Source organism: Penicillium malachiteum (genome assembly GCF_028827825.1).
Source record: "Penicillium malachiteum strain IBT 17515 chromosome Unknown utg000005l:1.0-9002435.0:326005.0-9005861.0, whole genome shotgun sequence".
In the NCBI taxonomy this organism is placed as follows: domain Eukaryota; kingdom Fungi; phylum Ascomycota; class Eurotiomycetes; order Eurotiales; family Aspergillaceae; genus Penicillium; species Penicillium malachiteum.
The window spans coordinates 4,709,343-4,725,834 of record NW_026643099.1 but is presented as its reverse complement, the minus strand read 5'-3'; the positions used below and the strand labels follow the sequence as shown (position 1 = coordinate 4,725,834).

The following is a 16,492-nucleotide window of genomic DNA, read 5'->3' as shown; positions in this document are numbered from 1 at the left end:
GTATCCTGCCACACATTATGATTCTGTTGGCGGACCGAACAGATTCTGTCAAGGTTGCGGCCATTCGCACCTTGACACAGTTATTAGAGATGGTCCAAGTCGTATCTCCTGTAAATGCCTACCTTTTCCCAGAGTACATCTTCCCTCGTCTTCAGCATTTCGTCATCTCTTCAAAAAGCAACCCGAGTGCAATGGTCCGGGCTGCCTATGCCTCTTGTATTGCTTCGTTAGCGCACTCCTCACTGAGATTCCTAGATATGATCCAGGCTTTGCGTTCAGATGCCCGCTTAACAACGATGCTTCCCGTGGGCTTTGAGCCACGGTGGACAGAAGATGCTACGTATCACAATCTCTATGATGTTGCTCGAGTTGATCTTCTGGAATACTTCGAAGTTCATACCAAGGCGCTCTTGACTGATACCGATGCATCTGTTCGCCGAGCCTTCTTGGGATCTGTATCCAGACTCTGCGTGTTCTTCGGGAATCTGAAGGCCAATGAGGTTATACTCAGTCACCTGAATACATACCTCAATGATCGAGATTGGATTCTAAAATGCGCTTTCTTCGAAACCGTGGTCGGCGTTGCTGCATACGTGGGAAGCACAAGCGTGGAGCAGTACATCTTGCCCCTGATGATACCATCAATGACCGAGCCTGAGGAATTTGTGGTGGAAAGGGTGATTCGATGCCTAGCGGCTATGGCGGATTTCGGGCTGTTCCAGAGATCTACCACGTGGGATCTGCTCCATATCACTATCGGGTTTTTAGCTCACCCTAGTGTCTGGATTCGGGAGGCGACGGTGGATCTCGTGGTTAAATCAACCAAGTTCTTATCTATGGCTGACATTTACTCCATTCTAACACCTCTCATTCGGCCTTTCCTCAGGGTCAAAATCGTGGGGTTTTCGAAAGTTGAAGTTCTCAGTGCACTTAAACGACCCATGTCGAAGAGTCTCTACGACCTGGCTTTTCTTTGGGCTGAAGAAAGCTACCAGGCAGAGAAAAAACCCCTAGAAAGCAACCAGCCAGAAAAAGGGATCTTCTGGCCATCTGCAGATCGTGACGGTGCATTCAGCCTGTCCGAACCCGGTATACACCATTTGAGGCCCGGGCGCTCTTTCTCTCTTGGTTCTCAGTTGAAAAATGAGAAAGATGAGCAGTGGCTAGTCAGGATGCGAAATATGGGCATGGGCATGGGCTCCGATGATGAGGTCAAACTTGTTGCCCTCAAGGGTTATATCTGGAGATTGACGCTAAGGAAAGGAGTAAAAGATAAAAGCCCTCGCCCCACTCCGCCGTCGAACAACATCATCAGTTTGAGTGAGAAAGAAATTACACCTCAAAATGTTTTCTTTAATGACAGGCCGCAAAACATCTCCCGAGATCAAAACGAAAGCCACAAGCCAGCTGGGTTGAAACCAAGAACAATTGCTGATGCGTTACTCGACGCTTCTACCACCATCGAGCGGGGATCAAATCCTCATCTCAATCATCTTCGGTCAAGAAGTCAGATTCACAGAGAGACAGAACTGACACGATTGGGTCGCGCTGGGGATATAGGCGTGGACTCTTCTTCGTCTTCCCCGGCAGCTTCATCCCCTGCAGCTGGTCCTAGCTCTCGACCATTGTCTCCACCGGTCTCAGATGGCCATAATACTGATCGACGGCTCAGTTCTGGCCATGAAAGCTCTTCAACAACGCCCACCAATACTGACAACCTGTCACTGAAAGGTGGACTTGACAGAGTCCAAAGAAAATCAAGTGCAATAAATCTTCTCGGTCGCAATGACACCACAAAGGCATTCGCAGAAACAAGTACAAGTGCCGCGAATGCATTTGGTAAAGTGGATGCCCCAGTTCAAAGAGCAGGTACACCTCAATCATCGGCACTCACCCAGGCCTACGAACGAAAACCGGCTTCAGCAACAGCAGCAGCAGCAGCAACGACAACACGTCGGTATCGTGGCAATCACTCATATGCAGGTGATGACCCAGTCGTTCTACGATTGCTGGACAATGTTTTTGCGGAGAATTATCCAACCGACCTATTTGATATGGGACCATTCGTCAAAGAGCTAGACTCACGACAGCCAATCCGCAAGGCTAACACACATGATCCCAATAAGATCTGGAGGCCTGAGGGTAATCTTGTCGCGACTTTCGGCGAACATAGCGGGCCAGTGAATCGAATTTCCGTACCCCCTGACCACTCTTTCTTCGTCACCGCATCCGATGACAGCACAGTCAAAATTTGGGACACGACTCGTCTTGAGAGAAATTTGACGCCTCGGTCGCGCCAGACTCATCGCCATGCAGCCGGAGCACGAGTGAAGGCATTGACTTTTGTTGAAGATACCTATACATTCGTAAGCGGAGCCACTGATGGCAGCATCCATGCCGTCCGGGTAGATTACCAAAAGGTCAACGAAAACGCTCGGTACGGCAAGCTTCAACTCGTCCGTGAGTACCATTTGCCTGTTACTGTCAATGGAGCACCTGAGTATGCCGTCTGGATGGAACACTTCCGAGATGAAGGCCAGTCAACCCTCCTTATTGCCACCAACACATGTCGAATTCTCGCGCTGGACATGAAGACCATGCTGCCCATTTTCACATTGGAAAACCCTGTTCATCACGGAACCCCAACTACATTCTGCTGCGATCGCCGACACACATGGCTTCTTGTCGGTACAACGCATGGAGTGTTGGATTTGTGGGACCTGAGATTTCGAGTACGGGTCAAAGCCTGGGGTCTCCCAGGCTGGGGCTCGATCCAACGAATCTATTTACATCCCACGAAGCCACGTGGACGTTGGGTCTGTGTTTCTAGCAGTGGCAGCCACGGAAATGAAATTACGGTGTGGGATATTGAGAAATTCCGCTGCCGTGAGGTTTACCAGGCGACACCGCTGAACAATAAAGAGGAGTCCTCCAATGGAAACCATCGTGGCTCCCGAGGTGTCAATAACAGATTGCACCGTGCTACTGCCCGAGACTTTGAGGCATGGCCTGTCGACGAAGACCGACCAGAAGGAATGCTTACTCGCTTTGCTACTGCCACTCCCGCGGCGGGAGGGTTGCCCACGGGCGAAATTGGCTCAGCTTCACCACCCAATGCGCCCTCTGGTGATCGTCTCGGGACCTGGGCGTTTACAGTGGGTTTGAATGCCCCTGGTGACGACAAAACTTCTAATCGGTGCGGATTCATTGTCTCTGCGGGGTCTGACAGAAAAATCCGATTCTGGGACCTTGCGCATCCGGAGCTGTCGACGATTGTCAGTGGATCGGAGATGACACCAGATGGAACTATTGCTGACAAGCCTAACTACGACATCTCACAACCTGGCCCGAACTTGACAGTCGTTTCCGAGCAATTTCCCAGTCCTTCTGGCAACGGAAATAATACCCCAGCGAAGGGGTCTAAAAAGGGAACAAATGCTCGACCTCCCCGCAGCACGGTCATCAGCCTTCAGCAGCAAATGTTGCTCAAGAGCCACCTGGATATTATTCAGGATGTGGTCGTGCTGCGACAGCCTTACGGGATGATAGTGAGTGTTGACCGGGCGGGAATGGTCTACATCTTCCGGTAGACGTTATGTACATTATTCAAACTTTTCTTTTTGCTTTCGGTCTACATTTGATATTGCATCGCGCAGTGGCAAAATGTACATATCCAGAAGTTAAATATAGCACAGGGATTCAAGTTCCATATTCTCCTTCAAAGGTTGTGAATATAGGTGGTTGAGGTAGTAGGAGTAATCCGAGGCATGCTTTCAAGCGGCACTGGCATCCAGATGTCTCCTGGGCTTCTCTACGAACATCCTGATTCAAACGCAGGTTTCATTCACCCCACCATTGGTTCGCTTCAAGCTCATTATCCGCGGAATGCCCCAAATTGATTTTCAATGAGAATTACCAATTGACCGCCGGCGAGTATCCGGCCTGACGGCCCCCACCTTAAAGAACTCGGAGTAGTACTCGGTAGCCTACGATGACAGCCAATTTCGCAATCCAGCATACTAATAGTAGTAGTGCGCCACTTTGAATGCATCGACCAAGGGTGAATCAATTTATTTCTGTATACCATTCCTTAAGGGCCAAAAACTTACACGCTAGTGCTAGTACGCACGTGCGGCCCCAGGGGATTTGAAAAAGTTGGTCCACTCAAGTGCTTCGACTATTTACTAGTGCGGCACTAGTACCTGCTCCTTTCTGTTTTCCAAGATTCTTTCTTGCCGAATTCCCCGGCACTCCAAGGCTGTGACTGGAGCCTCTCATCGGTTTCTATGAACTACATAAAAGACCCTGGCAGAAACCAAGGGTTAAAAGAGGATTGGGCAGTCGATAGAGTCACATCATGATAGCCTGAGTTGAACTATCAATTCTAGGCATTGGCAGTTCAAATCGATGCCATCATGATGGATAGTAATCAAGCACTTGAGCCATATAATCAACATTTGAATCTTGATCTCTGCAATTTGATGAGAATTAGGCTACAGTGCACAACGGAACTCGGCGGGTGAGCTAGGTAACATTTGAATGAATGCCTAGTAGTGTTGATAGGATTTTAAGGGGTTAATACTACTACTACTAGTGTAGTACGCAGTAGACCCTGAAGGGTCCTACCTATCTCAAGTGCTCCCAAGGTCCAGATGTTCATTTCAAATTGTTGGATCCTTTATTACAAGTGTAGACTTATGTAGTATAGTTCAAAACTCTGAAGACAGCACTAAGGGCATACTCCACTAGTAATCTCGGACATCTGGAAGATACTGGAGTAGTACCCTAAGATCCACAATTGTGCTAGTAGTAGTAATGCGCATTTCCTCAGTGCTGGGTACCCAGGTACCCCTGGGGGTATGTAGGGACTTTTTTCTCCAATTGATTCATATAGTTATACCCACTACCTAGTAATAGGTGTTGAAGAGGGTTAATGATAAAATCTTAAGATCAGGCTGAATGCCACATGTGCAGGTGCCATGTGCCGGAACTTGGCGGGTAAGCTAAGACAAAGTAGGTAATAATTAGGTCGATCTATATCTATGTTACTATCCACAAACTTGAAATTGAGTGGCGTACTTGGCGTATTTAGTATAATTAGTAGCGTGAATAGTAGGATTTTCAGGGCTAAGAGAATACGAGACCCTGAAGGGTGCTGTAGCAGGGTCTACGCCACTAATAATCTCGGAACCTTGGAAGCCTAAGCCTTAGATCCACAATGCTAGTGTGCATACCTCGGAGTTAACATGAGAGCCCCCAGGCCCCAGGGGCCATAATACGGTCCTAGCGTTGTAACCGTGCTAGTACTCCCGAAGTCTCCAGGTAGGGATGAGTGTATCACCCCTCGGCAAACTGAATTCATCTTCAAGCGGATTAGTTGTTTTTTATTCATTTCGATCACTGATAGGGAAAAACCTTTCCCTCCAAACTTCTCTCAAAACCAAGGTTCTGTCAGGTGACCTTTGCTACTGTGGCATTTGTGGCATTGGCTATCGTTCTCTCACTGCGTCAACAAAAACAAACTCCAGCGCTGCCCAGGAGGGATTTTGACGATGACTAAGAATGTTCGTGCCGGCGATAGCTTTGGTCTCCTACCAGGGCCAATCCTGGAGATGATACTTGTTCAGCTAGACCTTCCATCGTTACACAATCTGTCTCGATCTTCTTACCTGGTTTTCTCATTCCTCCATGAAGAGGGAACCGCGCGGCGAATCATCGACACAATTATCCACCTCACTTTGCCGACGTCAGTCCAGCTTCTTGCTCGCAAATTTGCATTCTTGCGATGGGCGTTTCGAGAGTGGGACACTCGTGCGGTGGGAAACATCGCTGTTTTCATTGCCGAATTCATCAAGTGCGATGAAGAGAAGTACAGTTCTCTGCCACCCGAAATGCCTCTATCAATTATGTTCGATGTCCTGGCAGCGGCAGCAACAATCCGTTATCTGGTTTTCCATATTCTACACAAGATGATCGATCGTTGCAAAAAGTTGGAATTTTCTCGACTGGAAAATCCAAAAAAGAGATACATCCAAAACCCTATACGCGTCGCTAACCCGGACAACCTGGTGTATGCTCCCGTACCTAAACCCCCTCGGGTCCGATATCAGCAAGGTGAAATGGGCTCGGTATCTGCATCCGAAGAGAAAATAGCAACTCGTGCTCTTTGGGAGATTTTCCTGATTTGGGAGCTACGATCAGGTGTCGGCAACACCCGATGGACTTCTGAGGAGAGAGATCTGTTTGACAGTGTGCCTTTTGAAAAGATCTGGGGTCATTCTTTGTTTAATGACGAGATGGAACCCAATCGAACCATGGCCAGTGAACTATTTCCATCCCTGCAAACTGTTACTCAAAGATACCGTGCTGCCAAATCACTAGCGCACAACGCGGGGTGGCATTATGAAGGAGATTTTCCCCCTTTCAGCCTAATTCCCGATGTTACGAAACGCAAATATTCCAACCGCGGCTATTCCTCTTATTTGACCCTATCTAAGCATTATACCTCACCATGTCGATATGTGGGGTTTGACCCCTATCGTCAATATGGAATTGCCATTTGGGATCAAGGTCGTCTGGCAGCCCTTGGTCTCGACTATGCTAAGGAAAATCCCATGGAGTTACCACAGGCCCCAAGGTCAGAGTGTGATCAATATGTGAGATGGGAAAGTATTTTAACAGCAGAGGATTTGGAAGAAATCGAGCGAAGGCGCCAATATTATTGGCCAGGGAGAGAGATGGTTTGCGTGGAGAATCAAGGTCATGTGGATCTAAGGATGAATAGCCAATATTGAACACTTGAACTGGATTGTGGTTTCAATAGAATGAGAGCGTTGAACAAATTTATATGACATGGTCCAAAAACTTGAACTGCCTAGCACGAGGGGATAGACCTCTTTTCCTACTTGGGTTGCAGTGGGTTTTCGAGTTTCCTCCCCGCCTGGCAGAACACCTGGGCAGAGAGGCAGAATTAACCTATAGCTCATCCCTATGGTTACCAGTTGCCTATATCCAACTACCTAGCAGCTAGCCTTCCCTTCCACATAATCATTCAGGTAACCCTGTAGGTAACAATGTAGGTACTTACATGCAAAGAGGGGTATGTCACCAGATACCTGTACATACTACTGACTGGGTACTTAAGTATGTGAACATGGCTGTAGTGTCACTGTGTCTACTTGATCGAGATTCCTGGCCAAGCACTTCAAATGTTGAGTGCTGACCTCGAGAATAGATACCTTGCTCTTTTTCACTGCTACATACAGTGCCGCGCGAAGCGCGGCATGAGGACTTGTAAGCTACTACATCGTATGTACTAATGTCCATCATGATTTGAACTTATTCTAACAACCTCAAGTTGAAGTAAAAACCACCCGGACGGTATATAGAGTCAACTCATATTATACATCCAAACCCTGGAGTCTCCTCTCAACATTATTCTTCCCAATATTGAACCCATTGACCGTCTATGTAAGACCAATCGTGCTCGACTCTATGATGATTCTGACCAGTCGATGACTTCAAATGCCATGTTTGTTACCGGATCTCCACCAAGCGGGTCCTTCGACCTGAAAAGCGAGATAGAAGCGAGTGTCTTTGTGCCCAATTGCGCCTTATGGTTAATCAAGAACCATGCAACACCGCTTCCATTTGGGGTTCCAAGTAGAGCGTTGAACTCATCCGACCCCGCGTTAAATTTCATCGGCGTCTTATATCCTCCAATCGTTGCCCCGCCGGTAACCTCGCCAATGACTGATCCAGCGTCCAAATTCGCGATGCTAAACCGAATGAAGTAATTCAAGTTGGTTATATCACCATCATTTGTACTGCACTGATTTTGCCAGTCGAGGAATACAACGTCAGACCACTGCTTCAGCTTGACATATGGGTATCCCTTTGCTACGAACTCTGGCGCTCTGCTCTGTGGACTGAAGTTCTCATCCGCAACAATCAGACCTTGCTCAACATAGAAGACGTTTGAGTACATTCCTCCGCTGTTCTATAAGAGATCAGAAATTGTCAAATTCCTAGAATTTTGAAAGCTCGTCTGGAACTCACTGGGTACTCGACATTGCCCACAGTTACGATCTCATCTTGGTTGTGAGTGACTGGAATACCATCATCTGTATCCAGGTCCAAGGTTGTCCCAATATAATTGTCCAAAACCTGGTCGTACGAGGCTTCAGGGTTGGCTTTATCTGACCAACCCCAAGTACTCAATGAACTGTATTCTGTCCAGCTACTTGCCACAGGAACACCTGCCTTAAAAGTCTGCATGTATTCCTCGGCTCCATCGGCAGTGTTGCTCATCAAGCAGTAAAGAGCATTTCCTTTGCCGATAGCTTCTTGGTAGGTAAGACCAACAGCTATCGGAGAAAAGAAGGTAATGGCAATGAAAAGAGCAGAGAAGTTGAAAGATAATATGCTACTCCATTGTGCATTGGGAGATTTTGGCACACGCATGATGGAATGAGGGCCAAGCAGTAGTGCTACTACCCAGGCGAACTACCACGAGAATAAAGAAGAACAGTAGTAGGTATTTTTAATGCACAGAAATGTGCTCTAGGGGTCAATCTTATAAATACATCCCAAGAATACGCTATTCGTCCGGACTTCCGAAAAACCATTGAGATATTTTAAAAAGGGAAAATACAATACACACATGTACCACATCTGCCGAAACTCAGCCGTTCTTTTCTACTAGTAGCTCGTACTCGGGACTCTTTTGGCCCCTTGGTTTTACTCGGACTTAAGGCAATATCTACTAGTCTACAATCTTATCCAAAGGAGTGGTACTAAAGCCTTAGCGAGTCACTAAGTAAAATGAGATACAGACTAATTATTTATCTTGCCAATACTTGAATTCATCCGTGGATTCCAAGGTTCAAGCTGTATGTACTATATTATTCTTCTAATTTCAACTGCTTCAGCCGTTCCAGACGTCTGTACCTTTTCAAGCTATGAGCACACTGGCAGTTAAATTGAGCTTCAATTGATAGTTAGTAACCTTTATTTTTCTAGAAATCATCCGATGAATTCACTACTACCTAGTATCAGTGTAGTGTACATTTGTGACAAAACTAGGTCAAGCAACCACCGAAAAAAAACTGAAACAAAACTAGAGCTAGTCTATCCATTGTCTGCCTAGTTTTTAGTTCATTTAATCCATCATAGTCACAATTTCAATTTTACACTGACCCACAAAATCAACTTCCCTTCGAAGGATTCTAGTAAATCCGTCGTCCGGCATCCGAAGCCGAGTACCCTGAAATGCCCCACCGTATGCGCTAAATTAGAACATCCACGGACCACAGGGACGTTCGAACAGGTGAGGGGCTATCGCTAAACTTGATCAAATTCAACCACTCGCAGGATACTAGGGGAGAACTTGAAATAGGTGTGTGTGAACATGGCATAGAGAAGGAAGACTCGGAGATATCCACGTGGTGGTATAGCTATAATTCGGGCTCGGACGCTTGACTCCGATAGCCTCACCTGGGCAGAGCTTGGTTTGAGTCTGATACAACCCTGCAGGAACTAGTCCCGCTGACTCGTGCATTTGTCAATAAGCTAGTACCCACTTCTTCCATGGAAATTGATTGCATACGAGCTCGGCTATTTGAGAATACAACTTCCGCAAATCCTTCTATACTGACAGTGACCATTTATCTCAGATAATAACTGAATCAAGGGAAATTACATTTCAACTATGGGCTTTGGTTTCTTCCGGCCCCTATGAGCTAAGGAAGTTGTCCGGAGCTCTTCCGGGTTGTTCCATAACAGAAAGAATTGTCATATACTAATTCTTGTCACATAAAGCGAGACATCACTCCCATCACTAGATCCAAATTCCACCTTCATTCATTTTTTCACATTCCTTTAGATTCCGGCCTATCAACATGGATGGCCTTCCGCCTCATAGGGGCGGGGCCATGAAGTCCATGCAATTCGTTCTTTTCTTTCTTTCTTTTTTTGTCTCTATTATCAATGCAACAACCTCCCCTATTGTGGAAATTGACCTTCCTGCCCTGCCTGCCGGCTATGATTCATCGACACTTCCCTTGGGAAAGCCAAAGGTATCTTGTCCTACTAGCTGCCCAGGTCACGGTGGCTGTCAATCATCATATGTACCTATACTAACAAACTCATGATAGACTCCCCCTTCTTACATGGTCAATAATCAAGGCAACACATTCCGTGCAGCCCCGGATAAAGGTGACTTATACACATGCCAATGCTCCTTTCCGATGATTCAAGTGTCTAACTTGACCGTAACAGGATCTCTAAACTCTCCTATTACCTCTGATGCTCAGCTTTCTTCTTTTGCTAAGGCAGAGAAAACCCATGACAAAAGCAATGGTTTTAAACTCGCCCGTCGAACCTCTGACTTTTGGATGAATGGCATTACCCATGGAGTGGTTAGTACCTATGACTTACTACTCGAAGTTATCTAGATTCTATGAACGTCTTCATACTAATCTCACTCTTCGATCAGTCTCCGTTCGCCCCGAGCGATTATGAGTTTTACCGTAATGTCATGGACTACGGTGCTACTGGTGATGGCTCCACAGATGATACAGCAGCCATCAACAGGGCCATCTCTGACGGTAACCGATGTGGTGAAAGTTGTGGATCCACCTCTGTGCTGGGAGCTCTTGTCTACTTCCCTGTAAGCGTTAATTGCTCAAATACCTCAAATGATTACTAACAAACAATTTATTAGGCTGGTACTTATGTAGTCAGCACTCCAATCATTCAGTACTACTACTCACAGTTTGTCGGTGATCCCAATGACATGCCGGTCATCAAGGGATCCGAGAACTTCACTGGTATTGCGCTGATTGACACTGATCCCTACATCCCCGGCGGAAATGGTGATCAGTGGTATATCAACCAAAATCAGTTTTACCGACAAATCCGTAACTTTGAATTTGATTTGACTGCAATGAATTGGACCAACTATGACGATGGTCAGGAGTATGTTCCTACTGGTCTTCATTGGCAAGTTGCTCAGGCGACCTCCCTGCAAAATCTCAAATTCACCATGCCTGTCTCTACAGCCACCGAGACAACCACTGCCGTGGGTATCTTCATGGAGAATGGATCTGGTGGTTTCCTCAGTGATATTGAGTTTACTGGAGGTAATATTGGTTTCCGTGCAGGAACTCAGCAATACACTGCCCGAGATCTCACTTTCACTTCTTGCTTGACGGGTATCTCCATGATTTGGGATTGGGGATTTACTTGGAAAAATCTCAACTTCCAGTCCGTTTGGGTGGCTTTTGATTGTACAAGTATTGGAGGTACTGATAATCAGGGAACTGGCTCAATCTCCGTTCTTGGTATGTATTTGACGCTTCACCTACCCCAAACGTGCCCCAACTAATGACCTGTGTGACTCAGATTCAACCTTCGACTCTGTTCCCTACCCAATTACCCTCCGTAATGGTGGCCCATACCCCGATATTCTTTTGGACAACTTGTATGTCACAAACTCTGCCAGTGTTGTCCTGATCTCAGGTGGAGACACACTTTTCGAAGGTAAGGCCTTGTTCCATATTTCCCCTCATGTCCCAAATCCTCTTCTATTTCAATGATCGTTAGTAACAGTCGAAAAGGTACCTCTGGAGAAATCTACGTTACTTCCTGGGCATATGGAAAACGCTACACTTCTCTCACCGGCAATGGAACTTCAACTTATGGCTTGCTTGACCCGGCTCCTCAGAAGCCCGAAAGTCTGCTTGACCCCGATGGAGACTACTTTGTGAAATCCCGCCCCCAGTATGAGACTTACGCTGCCTCCGACTTTATTGTCGCAACTGCAAATGGTGTTAGCAATGACGCTACTGGAGATCAATCATCTGCTATCAACACGTTACTTAGCGATAATGTGGGCTCTCCAATTTTCTTCCCGGCTGGTATATACCAGGTCCAGTCAACTGTTGAAATTCCAGTTGGCTCCATCATTGTCGGAGAGGGTTGGTCACAGATCATGGGCACGGGTTCCTATTTCGAAGACGAGCTCAACCCGCAAGTCATGGTCAAGGTTGGTTCTCTGGGCGATTCGGGAATAATTCAGATCTCCGACATGCTCTTCACAGTGAAGGGACCAACAGCTGGTGCGATCTTGATGGAGTGGAATGTTCATGAGTCTACTCAAGGATCAGGTATGCTGCGAATTTGCTTTTATATTTTCCAGGTTATCACACTGGGTGCTGACGTGGTATTGTAGCTGCTATGTGGGACTCTCATTTCCGTGTGGGAGGTGCCAATGGAACTGATCTTCAAACGGGCGACTGTCCCAAGCTGACTGGATCAGTCAATAAAGACTGTATGGCTGCTAGCATGCTTCTTCATCTCACCTCGGCATCGTCGGGCTACTTTGAGAACATCTGGGCATGGGTCGCAGACCACGATCTAGACGCAGGATCAGGAAACTCTACCACCACGACAGCCACGCAAATTGACATTTACGTTGGGCGAGGTGTACTTGTCGAATCTCAAGGTAAGTCTCATCAATATTTATTTCCCTGGATTAGCCTTGAAATTGTTAGCTTACTCTACACTTATAGGTCCTGTGTGGTTCTATGGCTGCGCCTCGGAGCACAGTATTTTGTACCAGTACCAGTTGTCTGAAGCAAAAGATATCTTCATGGGTCATATTCAGACCGAGACCCCGTATTTTCAGGCTAGCCCAGATGCGACTTCACCATATACCATTGGTACCTTCGACTCCGACCCCACATTTGAGGACTGCGCTTCGGGATCATCTTGCGCTGAGGCTTGGGCCTTGCAAATTTTGAATTCGGAGGATGTGTTTATTTACAGCGCTGGACTTTACAGTTTCTTCTCGAACTACGACCAATCTTGTCTAGATACTGAGGATTGCCAGCAATCTCTTGTTCAGACAAGTTATACCCAAGGTCTTTGGCTGTACAATCTTTTCACGATCGGTGCGACACAAATGATTACCCCAGCAGGAGGTGTGATTCCACCTACATACCAATCAGACAACGACGAGTGAGATATCCATCCAACAAACTTAGTGTATACATCATGAAGCGTCTAACATGATAATTTCTTGCTAGTGGTTATTCCACGGAGATCAGTGCTTGGCTGGTTCTCGCGGAACAAGGTGCTGATATTGGAAGTTCTCTCAATCCTGAAGTCGACGGTTCTGGTGTGGTTTATATTGATCCAATTATCTTTGGCGAGCCTAATCCTACAGTCCAATGCTATGATCCTTGCACTCTGGTCATGCCGTATTCGACTCTTCCCGATGGCGGCAGTGCAATCTTCAATTATGGCCCCGCCACAGGCACGGTCACTATCACTATCACTGACACTGACATTGTCACTGCCACTGCTACTGCCACTGCTACCATCTCCGGCTCCGGCTCTGGTTCTAGTTCTGGTTCTGGTTCTGGTTCCGGTGGAGGTACAAGAGTTGTGACGGTCTCCACGGTTGTCACTCCTACACCAGGTATCTACATTTGCTATACATCTGCACTATATGCTTCAAGGCTAACCTAATCACTCAGAAACCAAATCCGTTATCAGTTTCTGGGATGTGGTGATTCCTTCTGGTCTAGGAACTTTGGTGTTCAACATGACCAGCAGCTGGCAACCTCCTGCTCAAACAATCTTCTACAGTGGCTATACCGGCATATTCACACCCCCTGCGCAATCCAGCAATTACGGCGTACAGATGACGACGGAGTCTGAGAACACAGTCTTGCCGACTACGGTAGTGACATCAAATGGGGTCACGCAGACTTGGTCTGAAGCCCAAGTCACCAGTTTGTCGGCCATGAAGACTACCACTACGACCACATCCTATTTTACTGAGAACTCAGTGGGAACTCAAACCTCAACAACTACTTTGATCCCTATCATCATTCCCATCAATAGTGGAGGATTTTACTGGTCACCTATTCCCCTGCCAACTGATCCTGCTTTCCCTTTTCCAAAGGCACCAGGTTTCCCTGACATTCCAACTCCAGCCTGTTTCAAGTTTCTAGATCTGTTCTCAATTGATTGTCCACCAAATGATAACAAATCTCCACAAACAACTCATTACACAAGGGGTGCAAACTCACCAACCTGCACCACTGGATGTGGTCATCTTCCCAGCTCCTCCGGCAGCTCTTCTTCCTCTTCTTCATCATGTACCACTCAGACAGTTACTTCCTGCCGGACCTACACTACTGCAACCCCTTACCAGACTGTTTGCGCTTCATATGAAGGTTGCGAGTGTGTTACAAAGACTGTAACGGACTACGATGTTTCTTGTGGATTAAGCACCTGTACCACAACTGCTTCCAGTGTTAAGACCGGCTGTTATGTCACCGAGTCAGTCTCTACTACCGGCGAGTACTGTGTTGCAGGAGTGACGGTGGCATCAACCGACGATCAAGGCGAGAACGGCATCTCTTCCGCTACCCAAACTGGATCCTCTACAACGTATGGTGAATCAGTTGTAGTTGGTGGAAGCGTGTACACGCCAACTTCTGGAGAAATTGTTGTTGGTGGAAACACGATCTCTATTCCCTCCATCTCCTCATTGGAAACAACAACAATTGATGGGACCACAGTGGTTCTCATTCCCGAGTTTACTGCCGTTGCAGCATCCACAACAATCACTGACATGCTCTCGGGCACCGTAGTCGTCCCTGGAGTGACTGCGGCTCCTACAACCGCAAGCAGTACCAGCACTACAGCGCCAGCAACCACAACCGGAACATCCACCGGGACAGAGACATATACGGAAATCTTCATTATCGCGTTTTCCGAAGATGATAGCGACTTAGAACCATACAGCTGGGAGTATTTTGCGCACGCATGGGACGCAAGCTGGACGGCATGTGATGGATTGGGCTCATATCCGCTTTCTAATAGCGATACACTCGCTAATGAGCCTTATCCCGATGGTACTATTGACATTGGAGTCGACATTCTCGGCATGAGTGATTGTGTTTACACAGGCACCAAGGACACCGTGGGTACGTTCACCTGCCCTGATCTTTCGTTTACGGTGCAGTGCTACGCGTATGGAGATGAGAGCACTTCGACTTGCTATGGAGAGTTGTCTCCAACAGAAATCACTCCCGTGGTGTACTGCCCTTGGTAGATTAACTCTAGAATACAATTTCTTATATAAACGTTCAAGTTGTGAAATGGAGTCTGGACAGCCTTCGCTTAATTAGGCCTAGCTTGTAAGCTGTCTGACCAGTTGACGACCTTCCAAGGTTGAAATGGAAGGGTGAATTGAAAAGCGACCCAAGGCCCAAGGGGTAAAAAGCGGCTCAATTTTCAAACCGACTCGGATGAATTCTTAATGTTGATCTCAATCTTAACTTGGCTCCAAAATTCCAAGATCCCTCTCCAGATCTCTAGCAAAAATGAATCTTATCTTCGCCACTGTATCCAAACTTGCTTTCGAGATTCGCACTTCGTCTCCACAACTACTTGACAAACGGGTAATCGTTACTTCAATTGCCACTGTCTAAACCGCCATTCCCAAAGTAGCAGTTACGTACCATGCAGGTACAAGTGATGGAATGCTGGGGGAGCTGGGATGTGGGTCATAGTCCACGCAGACGAAACACCGGTTGTTGATCGGCAGAGGGGCTACAACCAGAACCAGTCTAGACTCAATGAATGTAGGGATTTTTTTTTTCTAAGAGATTCGTTTATGTATGCTTTACTTTTTAACTTTCTGATACGGGTTGGTGTACATTATATTCCCACTGACATTAAATTACTCTAGATAGGGATTAGTGTCTATGCATGTGGGATTCCCGTTTCCTTTCATCTCGAGGTGTGTGGATTTATCATTTTATCATTTTATCATTTTTATCAATTACGGAGTACGGCTGACATTCAGATGTCTGGCTCCGTTGGCCCCTGCGAGAACTTGGCATCTACCAAGTTCCAATAACTCCTACCAAGTGCACATAGTGTGTATCCGGTGTCATGGTCAAGATCCATGATCCCGACTAGTTTGTTCCTTTTCCCTTCCTTTTGCTTCCTTTTTTGGTTCTCGATGTCTTCTACTTTGTACCCCCAGTGGTTCTTGAATCCTTTGTATCTCACCTCATTTTTTATTTTTACTCCAGGATTCTAGTACAGATCGGGTGGTTCCAAAGATTTCAAGATTCCATGGAGCTATTGCTCACACGTGAATGACAGACGCCAATTTAGACAAGGTTGACCACCAGCCCGGATTGAGTGATTGGCCCGGTAGGATCACCGTTAGAATTTTCCTGAGTCGGCTCGGTAGATTTTGACAAGTGAAATTGGTGGAGACAGAGACGAGGGAGCTGATGAGAGTCATGCGGGCCTTTTCTTCTTCCCTTTCTTTTTTTATTCTCGTTTCTATTTTTCTTTGTCTCTTTGTCTCGGAGTTCCCGGAGCATTATGATATGAGAAATGAGAAATGCACGGTAGAAACCGCATCACGCAAGTAGCATCAAGGGGTAAAGCGGAAGAT

General features: G+C 46.7%; 4 protein-coding genes across 4 annotated transcripts; 3 read left to right on the top strand and 1 right to left on the bottom strand.

The window, feature by feature from the left end:
- Positions 1-17: 17 nt before the first annotated feature.
- Positions 18-3,590, top strand: N7483_011767 (ubiquitin-binding serine/threonine protein kinase VPS15; the record flags this gene model as incomplete). The annotated part of the gene is made up of 1 exon (XM_057095194.1): positions 18-3,590. The coding sequence occupies one exon, from the start codon at positions 18-20 to the stop codon at positions 3,588-3,590; it is 3,573 nt and encodes a 1,190-aa protein (XP_056941165.1).
- A 1,962-nt stretch (positions 3,591-5,552) lies between these two features.
- Positions 5,553-6,794, top strand: N7483_011766 (uncharacterized protein; the record flags this gene model as incomplete). Its single annotated transcript, XM_057095193.1, has 1 exon — positions 5,553-6,794. The coding sequence occupies one exon, from the start codon at positions 5,553-5,555 to the stop codon at positions 6,792-6,794; it is 1,242 nt and encodes a 413-aa protein (XP_056941164.1).
- Positions 6,795-7,492: 698 nt separating this feature from the next.
- N7483_011765 (uncharacterized protein) lies at positions 7,493-8,463 on the bottom strand (the record flags this gene model as incomplete). The annotated part of the gene is made up of 2 exons (XM_057095192.1): positions 7,493-7,999; positions 8,059-8,463. 2 exons carry the CDS (start codon positions 8,461-8,463, stop codon positions 7,493-7,495), a joined length of 912 nt encoding a protein of 303 aa, XP_056941163.1.
- Positions 8,464-10,459: 1,996 nt separating this feature from the next.
- Positions 10,460-15,130, top strand: N7483_011764 (glycoside hydrolase family 55 protein; the record flags this gene model as incomplete). Its single annotated transcript, XM_057095191.1, has 8 exons — positions 10,460-10,669; positions 10,724-11,342; positions 11,404-11,482; positions 11,605-12,167; positions 12,233-12,505; positions 12,573-13,020; positions 13,089-13,483; positions 13,542-15,130. The coding sequence occupies 8 exons, from the start codon at positions 10,460-10,462 to the stop codon at positions 15,128-15,130; spliced, it is 4,176 nt and encodes a 1,391-aa protein (XP_056941162.1).
- Positions 15,131-16,492: the final 1,362 nt, after the last annotated feature.